The 14,078-nt window shown below is 37.8% G+C and overlaps 1 protein-coding gene across 4 annotated transcripts in view; it reads right to left on the reverse strand.

Moving 5' to 3' along the window:
• The window catches only part of LOC137405666 (filamin-A-like), a 48,743-nt gene extending 35,363 nt beyond the window's left edge, over positions 1-13,380 (reverse strand). For all 4 annotated transcript variants that reach the window (XM_068092003.1, XM_068092002.1, XM_068092001.1 and 1 more), the window contains exons 1-6: positions 13,258-13,380; positions 5,892-6,065; positions 2,686-2,777; positions 1,699-1,843; positions 688-825; positions 167-312 (exon numbers count right to left, since the gene is read on the reverse strand). In XM_068092003.1, coding sequence (XP_067948104.1) covers positions 167-312; positions 688-825; positions 1,699-1,843; positions 2,686-2,777; positions 5,892-6,065; positions 13,258-13,336 — 774 coding nt within the window. In that variant the 5' untranslated portion in view covers positions 13,337-13,380. The remainder of the gene's footprint in view (positions 1-166; positions 313-687; positions 826-1,698; positions 1,844-2,685; positions 2,778-5,891; positions 6,066-13,257) is intronic.
• Positions 13,381-14,078: the final 698 nt, after the last annotated feature.

Raw genomic sequence — 14,078 nt, forward strand, 5'->3', positions numbered from 1 at the left:
TAAACATCAGGATTCGATGAGCAAGGTCAAGGTTAAAAGAAACTATTCTAAGGTAAAATGCACAGAAGCCATGTAGTAGCTCTTCGTGGAGGAAGCTCTAACTCAAAAAACTGGCATGTAAACCACGCAGAGATGAGTGATAGATAGTGGAAGATAAAGGCTATACCGTTATATCATGCTGTTTGGCTATGGTCGGCTTGAAGGAGAACCTGTACTGAGACTGCCCATCCTGGTGTACAGTGTTTGGTACATTCATGCCATCCACAGAGATGATAACAACCAACTTGCCCAGCCCAGCTTTCCCCACATCCACTGTAAGTAATATTAACAGATGATGTACCAATCGACACACCTAACGCAAACAGCCTATAGACATGCACCACAACCCATGTCAATGATCAGATTGAACTGTAATGTGGTGCATAAAAAGCAGATTGTTTGGCAACAAACTTGTTTTAAGCAAAGTTAAACCTACAGTGAGGCAGAGTTGGTTCCAAAGCAGCATCACCATGAATCAAGCAGCAATTCAATTTAATTACTCAAAAACGAATTGTGCTGTTTACAACAGAAAGTCATCAACAACAAAACAAAACGCCATATTAGACTATAAGACTATTAGACTATAACATATATACAATAACAAGACTATATTAGTGGATGAACACCCAGCTGCGGACGGAAGCTCACCCTTCACATTAGCCGTCTGTCCGAGACTGGCAGAGCTTGGGCTGTCCACTAATACTTGCTTAGGATCAGCTACTTTTACCTTGAAAGGACTTCTGGGCACTTGTCTACCGAGCATAGTCACCTTGACCGTATGGTCACCTGTGGCAAGAGGCTTGAGAATTAGAATACGTCGCGTGGGTTATACAAAGTAAATGATGTTTTTTTGAGAGCAGGTATTGGTAACAGTTAAATTGGTGGCAGATCTTCCACAGTTGCAGCATTTGTATAACCATCTTGAAGTTCTTCATCCTTAGCCAATCGCTCAGCCGGTCAAGGTTGTTCTCTGATGGACGCTCTACTTTCCTTCATCAGTATCACCACTTTCGTTCAGAGGTTCTGCAGCTTGGTAACAACCTTTTTTTAATTAGTTAACCGATACTGTTATTCTACTGGCAGACATTAGAAGTAGATAAATTGCCCGTGACTAATGACAGTTATAAACACGTGCCAACTTGTATCACGACACTTTCCGGAAAACGGCTGCGGTGGTCATATCTCTAAATCACTCAACGTCAAAGCACCTTTAGTCATTCAAGTACATGCAATACAGTTCTATGGCCAGAGCTCAGCAGAGTTCCGTCAAATGCTGACTAAATGCAAGTACTAGCCAATCATGAAAAGGTATTTTTACTTTGATAGCTAAAAATCACCATTTCAATTAGTGCATATGAAATATTACATCTAGAATTTAATTTTTATGAGCTTCTAAAACGAAAACTGTTTATAACTCAAAATCAGCAAAAAATATGTAGGCATATTCTTTGCCAATATGTAAACAAAACTAATGAATTATTCAAACATTGGCATCCCTGCTAGACATGTGTAAAAAAATGTCAGTATGAAAAACAGTAAAACATGTCTTTCTTGTAAAAGGAGACAACTTCTCATAACTGTCATGAGAAGGTATGTATGGAGTGATTACATAAATATTTGTTAACACAATGTCTTTTTTGGGAAATCTAAAACACAAACCGGCATGGGTCGGAGTCCAGGTAACCCTGTACTGACTGTGGTCTGTTGGCAATACATTGGCTGGCACCATCCCATACGGCCCAAGTATATCTACTACAGGTTGGATTGTCGGAGGTATTCTTGTTGCATTTATGTTGAATAAAACCTGCGATATAAAAAAGGAATTAGGGACCAACTTAACCAGCTGCACACGTCTACGGTTCTGCATGCTTCTACGCTATACGCTTCTACGTATACATACAGTGCATTCCGGGGTTACAATGCCCCTGTTTTACAGTTTTTTTCACCATATGATGTCGAACATGTGTTTTTCATTCACTTGTTTTAGGGCATTTTTTGCCATACAACATCAACAATAGTATTTCTCGAAAATCAAATTTGGCGGTCGGTGTGCTGAATATGTCAGAATAATGAGGAAGCCGATATGCTATTCGCCAAAATTTCTCTCATAACGCCTGAAAGAGATTCGATGCCAACTCTCTCTCTCTCAGTTCAGCAATCTTTGTGTTTCGTAAATACTTGATCTTGCATGATGATTTATCATGTTTTTTGGTATTTAATATAATATTTACTATAAACTGTAATTCATTATATTTATATAACTACATATATATAACTTTAATTCGTTAGCCATGGTTCCTAAGATTGATAACAACGTTAAAGAAAGAAGAATCATAACTGATTCCCGTAGTAATTCCATTAGATACTTGCTACAATGTACGGGTTTCTATACCAATCTACACGATATTTTCGCCTTACAATGCCAACATCGGAACTCATTAATGTTGTACGGCGGGGTACAAAACATTATGGTAAAAGTTATGAATCATGATAAACTAAATGTTTAACAATACCCACCAAAACCGACAAAGCTAGCAAAATCACAGCTATCTCGGCTAGGGATGGCACCTACAGAATGTCAAACCTTGAACTTGTTACTATGAAAAAACTGCAGGGTGTTAGCATAAAATGTTTGCTCATGCTTACCTGCTGGTTTACCTTGCCCATAACGAGGCCATCACCAGAGACAATCACAGAGGAGATGTCAACGTGAGGAGCTGGGAGAATAAAGGGGCTACCTGTAATAACACAATCAATCAGGAAATCAACAAAATACAGCTACTTGTGACAAGTTAACTGTTACAGGATATTGTGGGTCGCTGAAACGAGTGCACAAACAAGTTAAAGGTTGACTTGCAACAAAAATCACATTACAGTATCAAAAGGTATCAATTTGGTATCAAAAGGTTTACCATGTCTTACTCTGTAGGTACAAAATATGTAGAAATGTGATTACAAGCTCTTAAAAGCTCAAAAGCGAACAGTTAATCGCAGTCATTCCGAAAATGCAGTAGTTTGGAATCTCTTTATTTCGATGACGTACTCAAACATTGCGGTTATTGTTTTGTCACGTGATGTTATCACGTGAAATTAAAGGCCAATCAAATGCTCAATATAAAACGTTTTGTAGCACTAGTTTATGACAAACAATTCGGGTTTTACCGCAAAGCCCGTATCAAATATAGATGCTCACTACTTTACAGTGTCGTTTCAGCTTTGCCTAATCATCTAGTCGTAATCTGATCATGTGACCCATACTTCCTGCTAAATGGCGTGAACAATTTCTGCAGCATTTTTCGACCATCACAGGTGACCAACAGGCTCTTCATGTTTATCAGAGGATGATATGCACTCCTTCGAGCAAAGGTTAAAAAATTAAACGAATTTTTATGGTAGGTTTTGAGATATCAATGCTCAAAGTGACAGCGTTACAATGATGATGAAATAGACGTGTAAGGACAACAGACATAGTTTTATTCAATGCGTGAAGTATATTTGTGAAAACATTTCGACGAATGGGGTTGCATGAAAGTGTAAACAGAAGCTATCGTGTTCAACTACGTACCACGCCTCACGTAGTGAGGCGTTTTGGAAAGGGATTCCAACCTGCAGCGTTTTTGTGATGGCTGCGATTAACTGTTCCGTTTTTTAGCTTTTAAGAGCTTGTAATCACATTTCCACATATTTTGTACCTACAGCACAGCAGAGTAAGACATGGTGAATCTTTTGATACCAAATAACTGTAATGTGAATTTTGTTGCAAGTCAACCTTTAAACAAAAGCACAACGAGCGACTAACACGATGACTAGTGACTAACAGCATAACTAGCGACTAACAGCATGACTAGCGACTAACAGCATGACTAGCGGCTAACAGCACGACTAGCGACTAACAGGATGACTAGCGACTAACAGGATGACCAGCGACTAACAGCATGACCAGCGACTAACAGCATGACTAGCGACTAACAGCATGACTAGCGACTAACAGCATGACTCGCGACTAACAAGACGACTAGCGACTAACAGGATGACTAGCGACTAACAGGATGACCAGCGACTAACAGCATGACCAGCGACTAACAGCATGACTAGCGACTAACAGCATGACTAGCGACTAACAGCATGACTAGCGACTAACAGGGCGAGTAGCGACTAACAGGAAGAGTAGCGACTAATAGCCCTCAACTGAGCGATTACCTTAAAGACTAATTAAAGTAATCTAGTAAGAAATCACGTTGGTATTAGTGAGGTTACTGGAGGGCTTGATGACTACATGGCCGCTACTGTGTGTAACTGTTTTCTCTCTATAAGCCTCTACTAGACCATCCCGTGAGTGTCGCTACTGTAATTGTATGCAGAGATTGGCAAAGATAATAGAGAAAGGGTGTGCATGAACTGAGGGGTATTGTTACATAAATATACTTGTTGAATCAGGCTCAATATAACTGGCTAATCTAGAGTGTTCGGTAAGTGAACTGTCAGCCATTGAAATTGATGCTAATGACGAGGAGATTTGCAGAGGAATGTTACAGGTATGCAAAGATACTGTTACACACCCTGCATCATTTAGTGCGGACTAACCAAGACTATTTGAACACTATTGGAAGTATGTCGTAAAAACAAGGCTCTCCAGTACCCACCTCATACACATGTAAGTAAAGGCTGGTTTACACTATATCGCCGTATCTCGGGGTTGATGCCACAATAAGGTGATCGTCAGTGATAACGATGTTCACACTATCACAAACCCATCTCCGTTCGCATCAGGAAATACTCCATGACATAGTGTTCACATTTCTCTTTTTAAATTTTCGCGAAGAAATCTTTGTTTCCGCGTGCTAGAATTAAATACTAGTCTCGCAGCGACTATCATAAACAGATATGAATAAATAGCGCTATTCGCGAATTACTATCGCCGAAATGGTTCACATTTGAAAGGCGGTCGTCGATGCTCAGCGAGATATCGGGAAAGTATGACAGCTGCAAACTTTTCCGATGCTTCGTCGATGCCATCAGTTCACGGTTTACATAATCGACGATAAACGTCGAAAGGAAAACACTGAAAAACGGCAATATAGTGTGAACATCGTACTATGTACGATGTAAGATATACATGTATACATAACAAAACAAGAAAGATATACATGTATACATAACAAAACAAGACAGTTCGGTTAGCAGTCCTGTTCAGGAGTCACAACTGCAAATGAGCTTTTTTTTCGTTCAACAAAATTTGATGCAAGAGATTAACTTGCTATTAGTTTGATAAGCATCAAAGGATATCGCTGTGGGTAGCCCTGGTGATACTACAGCTGATCTGTACTCATGACTCGCTCTACTCTCCAACGGGTTCAAATAGACAAAAACTACGCAAGAGAATTAATTGATGCATGTTAAGGGCGATTATGGTCATTATGGGTAGAGGATTGAATAACTGTCAGTCATAGCAAGTCTCACGAGATGAGAGCCACTATGAAATTAACATTTTAGAACTATTCCTAGAAAAAGATAAAGATTACGAGTTGATCCCAATAGATTGATGTTTCTTTGAGATAAAGTGGCACCATCAGTTTCATCGTTTTCTTTTGCACCAAAAATCTGGTTTTTTATTGACAAAATTACTTTATCACCTAGCGAACAACGTCACACAATACTTTTTTGCTGACATGGGGCGGCCTAATCATGGCACATACATTTGCATGTACAACAGAAAAAGTTCCTTTTCACATACACACTCCTTGGCAGCCAACTTGGCACGACTATCTTGTATTACATACAGCAATAATGTGCAGCCAAATAGCCCTGCTTAATAATGCCAGACAATGCTAGATCTAAGGCTAAGTTCCCACCTGATATGTGCACATCATTGAAGAGAATGATGACCTCATGGTCAACAGGCTCTTCAGGAACAAACTCTATCAAGTACTGTTGAGGTTGGATTTCTTTGATTTGGTGGGGGAGTGTCCTGCCCGGTGGTCCAACACTCAGATCCAGGGCTCCCCGACCTGCCTCTGATGCATCCACTAGAAACAGAACAACATGTATATTGACAGGCTACAGTATAGAAGAGGTACAATGTCTGGCGATCACCGTCTTTCTGTGATGCAGTGTCATCTGAAGGTAGCTAATTTGGGGTATTATGCATATTATGTTACACTTGGTTGTGACTTTACTATTTGGATATTTTAAGAGATGGAGTTGCCTTCACCACAAAATGCCTTTACTAGCTTTTATTTATGCGCTTTCTGACTATCATCATGATTCTAGGCCACTATAAGCTAGCTTTTACCGACAGCAATAAGCATATAAATGTAAAGCCTAATTTGCTGTTACTAACTTTATATAACAAACAATTACCATAACACAATTTTAATAATAAAATTACCTTCATTTTCGAGCTAGGTTAAAAATATTTTCCAACTGCACATTCCTACTACACATTCCAATGAACACTCGCATTTTTAAAAAAAATTGATTTTGAAGAATTCTAGCTTAATAATCTTTCCGATAATAAAAGCTGGATCTGTCCAGAGTTGCAGTTTGAAATTGGAAAAAAAATTGCAAATTGCAAGATTGAAACTCTGGCCTTTTAGCGCGAACCGACACTAACAAATACGGTAATGTACCCCCTCCTGGTCAGCAGAATAATTGTACATATAGCTATTACACCCACTACAGACTGCCAGGGTACTACCCTAGGACACTTATGTATTCGCGGCATCTAACTTTCGCGTTTTCGCGGTGTCATCCTTTCGCGAAAGTTTCATGTGCGAAACTAAACTATCGTAACAAACGAGCGAAAAAGCGAAACTAAATAGCTTTGTTCATTGATACTGTAGAATGGAATTTTATAACGACATTTATTTTAACGTTTTTAACGACCCCTATAGCATCGTTAAAATATAAACCAACAAAATAATTTGACTATCAAAATTTATTACGTTATTATTTTGCAATTAATTATGATTATTTTTTCATTAAGAATGATTTATAATGATAGGAATTTGATGTCAATGCACACGAATTAGTAGATTATCGTTTGCTGGGACATCAATCAATGCAGTGAGCACTGTGTGTTGAAAGAAAATAAGACACATGCACTGACACTCGCAGTACTACACAAGCAGCATGGCTCTGGAAAGGTTTGGATTCACCACTGACACCTCTTCAATAACTTGTAATTTTTTTAGATTTGTTTTGTTTTAAGTGATGTGACTGACGAGACGTTTTTAAATTAAAATAGGCAAAACATGACCGCAGTTAAAACGCTCAGAAAAAGACATCTTTTCTTTTGAGCGTTTTAACAGAGATCAATTTTGCGGATTTTATTTTAAGTTCATTCGGAGGCTTTTACGTTTTCGATAGGACATGGCCAAGCGGGTGTTTGATAAAACTTAATCTTCTGCAAACCTTCATAAAAGTCGTTAACAAAAAATATTTTGCCTCTGATGATGATAATAATGATGCCTAAGAACTACTAGAAGTTGAGGTTTGTCTCTATGGCTTGGAATGAAGTGATATTCCACAGCGATAAAAACCGCGTTCATGGCCGTTGGGCAAATAACTTTTCGAATAAATGATGTTGAGGTCGAGTTATCTGAAGGAATTTATCATTGCGTTGGAATTGACCAAACAAATCCGTTTGAGTTGACCTTGTGTTTGAGATGAAATGTTACATTTTATCTGAGGGCGAGTTATCCGAGTTGGACTGCACTTACCGTAAAAAATCCCCAAAAAGTTGGGGCGGCTCAGCCGGCCAGCTAGCTGCCCCAGTGAAAACGGGCCTGTTGATAGTCCAAGAAACAAATGGCAGCAAGCGATCAAATTGCATTATCAACCTTGCCCACACCCATTCTACCTGCGGTTCACAATTACAACCTAGTCGCAAATTGAAATTTTTTTTATCGGTGAACTGAACCTGAGGAATCTAATTATGCTTGTTCCACTGCATTTATTTTCACATCACTATATTTTTGCACTCATCAGAGCTGCGAAATTAAGTTGCTCCGAAATTTTAGTCTGCGAGCTACTCACGAAACTAAATACTAGCGAAATATAAGTGTCCTAGGGTAGTAATGATAATACTTTTATGAGTATGAAGAATATAGCATCAACGTAATCGTGGGTGTGACACAGTATGTATGCCCAATAATTATAATACATGGAGTAGTTCTTTAGACAGTCATGTCGCTAATAGCGGACACATTCTAGTAAATTTTCTTATCAGCAGATAATCTAGGTCTATTTGGGTACTAAAATAACCAATCAAAACAGGATGACTAGAAGTAAAACACAAAGGGTTGAAAGAGTTACAATAAATAATTTTCGATGGAAAAAAATAAATGAACATCCGGGCCTGTCCATTATTGTGCCTGAAAAGAAAACTCACATTTCCATAATTTGGGTTATGGTAGCGACTCTTTGCAATGAATGTACCTAAAGAATAAACTGAGAAACAATTTAAATCATCTCCCCATGTTATTATGTTTTACATGCTGATCGAGCAATTGGAGAAATGTTTTCAGTATTTCCCCTCTACGACTAAATAAGTGTAACTGAAATAAGAGCTGCCATGGCAACGGAACGCGGAGTGAAGCTAACAGCCCGGAATGTGGTGAATGAATAGAGTGATGGAATTACTCGCCTCTGGAACGCAATCAATCGAATCAGCATTACAGAACGAAACAAAATATTACCTAGGATACCACAAGCATTCTCCGAGACCTCTCAACAAAACTGTCAGAATTGCCAACCAAAGATAGCAAATATCATTCGAGCAGTTTTCTCATTCTAATGCTATACTTTTTTTAATTTCACAAACTTCTATCCGTTATGACATTTACAACCAGAGGCTTGCAGTAGTGAGTCCAAACGATGTAGAAATGAGGTAACTTAATGATTCTGCATTGGTTGCTGTAGCAGCCAGTTTTAAGCTTGAACGTCCTTTGTCAACAGCTCGATAAATAACATGTGGGAAATAGATGAAGTACGCGCGTCGTGTGCAGACAAAATAGCATCACTATGAACAGAACAAATGGTTCGTCGAGTCATGAGGCACAGGAAATAAGAAATTAAAGAAACACATTAACACATTTGGTGCTGCATTTTATGGGCCATGTGTCGATTTCTCTTCACATCCGAGTAAGCATCTCCTTCTGAATTCTCTTGCAGCGGTATAACGTACAGTAGGTACAACACAACTTCTCTCCAAAAGTATGAATAATGAACTAATTATACGGCAAAAATAATAATCTATGATACCCAAAGAGCTCGTTAAGTATCAATAAAAAAAGTTTGAGGCTTCAGCATTGAAACAGTTATAGTATCGCTTTTGATATTTAAATATTTCCAAAATAGAGCAGACATCGTTCAGTGGTTAGTGTTCTGACTTAAGACCAGTAGGTCGGTAGTTCAAGCTGCACATGAACTATCGCTGGTGTTAGTAAAGGTAACCAACCACAAATCACCCTGTGCTACGCCAGTCTAAAGTCAGACAGCTCTAAAAAGTCCTAGTGGTGTTCTCGTCTTGAAGTTTCACTTCGTCTTTATTATCAAAATTATTTGATGTAAAAATGTAGGATTTCTATTGATAAAATCAGCCATACTAAGTTTATCCAAATGCAATTGTAAACAATACCATTTTGTGCATAAATTTTAAATAGATTTGAGCACCTTCAGAAAGATCCCGATAAAAAGTCATTTTTTAACCACAAGGATTGCCTTGAATTGAAATTTCTTACGACGTCCAACGCCTTTTAGGGTGTTTTTAGATTCCTTATACATATCCAAGAGGGACACGTGTGACAAGATGTAGGAAAAAAGATCTATCATGTAATTTGGTACCTGAAAAGCATACGTTTAGTTCTATGCTTTTCGATAAACTTGGAGTCATCTTTCACATGCCACTCTCAACAATACGTGACCGACATTGTAATTATCCTATCGATGACCCATGAATGTATCCAATAAAATATTTTAGCATATATATACTGAACGTTTTTGTTGCAAGGCAAGCTTTCAGTTATTACAGCCCAATATAACAAAAATCTTTATTATAATAAAAGCTGTGTCCAGAAACTACAGTTGGGAAAAAGGATTGCATCCTACGGGATTTGAACTCATGACATTCAGCTTGGTAGACCGACGCTCTAACAACTGCATAAATCGACTGTCTACTAGGATTGCGGAATAATTGTACATATAGTTATTACACCTGACGATCTCTCACGGCACTTTAGACTGCCAGGGTACTAGTGAGTGTAAAAACAACAGATAACTGCTTTAAATGGTCCATGCATATGTCGACTATCAACTGCCCAACTCTACATAGTTGATCACATATTTCCAATTACACTAAACAAGGCAAAAGCTATCATAATTTGTCTACAAATGTGAGAAATCCAAATGCTTCACGTGTATTAAAAACATCCTTAAACTCCTTCAGGATCACTGAAGGTTTTTACACAGAGATAATACCCAGAGTCTGCGAGCATCATTATCAGGTTTTCTCATTTCGCGCAGTTACAAATGTGTGAGCTGAAATGGTTCAAAATCTGTATGTAGTCGCAACCATTAGAAATTCGTAAAAAAAAATCTGGAAACTGTAGTGTCCCAAAACAAGAAACATACGAACCAACAATATACCTAAAAAATAAAATTATTTATAAGCAATAGATACGCTGATATTGCTATTAACAGCAAAACTAAATGATGCCGTATTGAAACAAGAAAAACTTGTCCAGCCATGGAAACAAAGCAAGCAATTTATCGCTTTATATTATGTGATTATTATAACATATCACCACACCACTTAAAACTATAAACCTAGTACTAACATTGGCTGTCTTATCAATATAAAGTGATGAGTGAACATACAAATAGAAGCCAGTAGATGATTGGGAGGTAGAACACCTTGAGAGGTAGCTATTGTTTGGTAACACGAGCAATAAGAAGAATAAAGGACAGGTATTCTCACTCTATTTGCAATTTAGATTACAGATGTAACACTAGCCTGAGTCATGTGAATCTCACGCAGATGTATTCAACCTGCGCTCATGTCACCCATCAGGCAGGTTCACCTTTGAGTCAACTTAGTTGGATCAACAATGCTCATCAATGCTTTGTATAAAGCATTGATGAGGATTGTTGATTTGACCCACAGTTTGAAGTATTAAGTTTGTTTGGTCACTGTTGCTCCTGTTGCACAAAGGTTACATTGCTACTATGCTGGCCATTAGCTACTATGGCTGTTTATGCAACTAATTATGTAAATGCTCTAAAGGAGAACGGTTCCGTTGTCGATCATTATAATGTGACTAGAGTTTGTACACTTTCCCTGTTGGTTGTTGAGGTAAATGTGCATAAAGACTAGGGATCATGAATCTGCTCCAGAAACTTCCAAAGAGATTGCGGTTAAGATAATTAAGCTTCTTTGTAATACGTAGGGGACTCGCTTCATTAAATTGACATAATGTCGAAAAAATTAGTAGAGTATGTTTTTTATCATGTCACGTTGCTAAGTAATGAGGGTTAAAGTAAGAACAACAAGGTGTTAACAAGAAATTTACTGGGCAGACTTCCAACCGTTAAGCTAAAAAAGGATTTTAGAGATAAACAAACAGATAAACTGTTTAGTCAAGCACGGTGCTTTTTTATCCAGTTTCCAAAAAGAACTTGGTCTGGCATTTATGTAGACTTCATATCGTAACTTATAACGACACGTGGACAAACCCTCAAAGATGGAGTTTGATATCTGCTTAGCTTACGGCAAGCAGAAGCTGCGCATGTTTTAAGAGCCTTTGTTGCACAACCAACGTCTCTGTGATCTTGGCTGAGCATGTCTGGGGCGAAGTAACCCCGATGACTGGAGACATGCCCTTTGTAAAGAGCAATTTAAGGTTGGATGCCATTCCTGTCACTACCTGTCACTACCTGTCATTTATAGGAACTGAGCCCCAACCTACTGTTCACAGGTCTCACGTTCTAAACCACTGGGCCTGAAGTGTTTTATTACTAATGTTATGACAAAAGCGTCTTGCGTAAACGATAGTCACAAGCCATCTTCAACTAGCATCTAACTTCACAGGTATAAGTGATGTCCGGTGCTGCTGCTGTGGCTCATTTCCACGAGGTTAAATTACTCAAATGTTTGATGTCTCCAAGCTTAAAAACATGAAAATAAAACAGAAGACAAAAATAGTCCTATGACCACATTAGTATTACAGTGAACTAATACAAATAATTTTATTAAACTAGTGTCAGGATTGAGTAAACAGAAAAATTCTACAGGAATTCATGATTGCATTGAAAAAAAACCGATGTTTTGAAATTGGCTTTGTAGTAGTTCCCTGCTCACCTTCAGCCCATATCTTTGCCAGCAAACGAATAAGCCCTAATACAACCTTCTCAGTTGCTATTTAAATATAGACTTAGTCAAACACTATATTCTGCATTTGAAGTGTACAGCTATCTAAAATTGATCTAGATGAGGCTAAATTCAAGTTTCCCTATTAACACCATCATTCTTTCCAATCTGTTATGGGAGAAAACCATTAGAAAATTATTTCGCCCGATCTCTACTTGTTGTACACCTATGAAAAACTATGAAGTCAAAGCAATCATCCTTAGAGTTAGTTCATGGGCATTGGCCAACTGTAGTTCAATACAGGATGAATGACACCATAGCAATATGGTTGAAAGCAGTGGTGTGAAGTCATCACAATCACAGTTTTAAGAAATTATCTCAGCTGGGCAAGTCTATCAAACGATAGTTGACAATTCAACTAAATAAATTTAAAGATAGACGATTCAAATATTTGTAATTTTGCCATTTGCAGCTTAGAGAGTCTATGACTTAATAATAATTGATCAACTCGAGTTATCACTTTGCTGAGGCGCACAAGTCTATATGAAAGGGTTTAGCTTAGCTAGCTGCAGTCATTAGATATCCTTATTATAAACAACTCTAACGTCATCGCCTTCCAAAACAGTTATGTGTAATTCCAAACAAAACTACAAAAAAGTTCACCGTAGTTCAAGTTCCAAAACCCTTTTGTAAACGGCAAACGATTCACGTTGAAAACCATTCGTGGAAAAAATGTGATTAACCACCAGTCAGTTTGATATGTAAAACGATCAGTTTCTGATACGATAATATTTCTTTCTCTGCCAATTAATATTATGGAACAAACAACAAAAGTAAAGCTTTATACTTACAGCAAAATGAGTTAACTTGTCCCAAGACGATGGGTTTCATTTGGTCTACTTTGACATTTTCAGAACTACTCGAATACATGGTGTTTTGACCATTTACGAGAGGCCCAGCTGCACCAAAGTTGTAGGCTCTGCTTCCGAACGTTTGCACACTCATTTTTACGGCGACCGCACCTTACAACATTCTATTCCAATAACTAACTACTAGTGAACACTGACCAGAACAAAAGCGAAAGACCAGTTTTAGCCTATGCTTAAGCTTGCGCTAAAAGAAATTACTTTTGTTTTAAAAGAATTTATAACATGAAAAATTGTTGCAACAATAATATTATTTTAAATTTTTACAGTTAAATTAATTTCAAATGCATTGGTTATTAATCTTTAATAATTATTTTGCAGGTTGCACAAAAAAAATTATGTTGTTGTATCCTTACACTAACCACGTGGCAAATAGTCGACATTGATTGGGGCAATCCCAATTGGCATGCGTAATAAACTATATTCTTAGGACTTGTTTTCTCATGTGAGACCAGTTTTGGTTTCAGGAGAGAGTGACTGCCAAACGTATCCCTTTCTGGCAAAAATACATAAATCAGCATGAACTAACCTAAAGGGCTAACGATTAGGTGCAGTTAACCACAGTCTACTAATTTCAAAAATCAAAGAAAACGTTACAATTGTATGCTTAGTCATTGGCAGACAATAATCTGAATAATCGTATCATTTTGTATCCAAAAACCACTACCTGTCTTAATAAATTTATAACAGCTTGCAATCGTGATCTTGTGGCATTATTTCGTATTGTATTGGACTTGTGCAAGCTG

The sequence above is a fragment of the Watersipora subatra genome, chromosome 10 (assembly GCF_963576615.1).
Source record: "Watersipora subatra chromosome 10, tzWatSuba1.1, whole genome shotgun sequence".
Lineage (NCBI taxonomy): Eukaryota > Metazoa > Bryozoa > Gymnolaemata > Cheilostomatida > Watersiporidae > Watersipora > Watersipora subatra.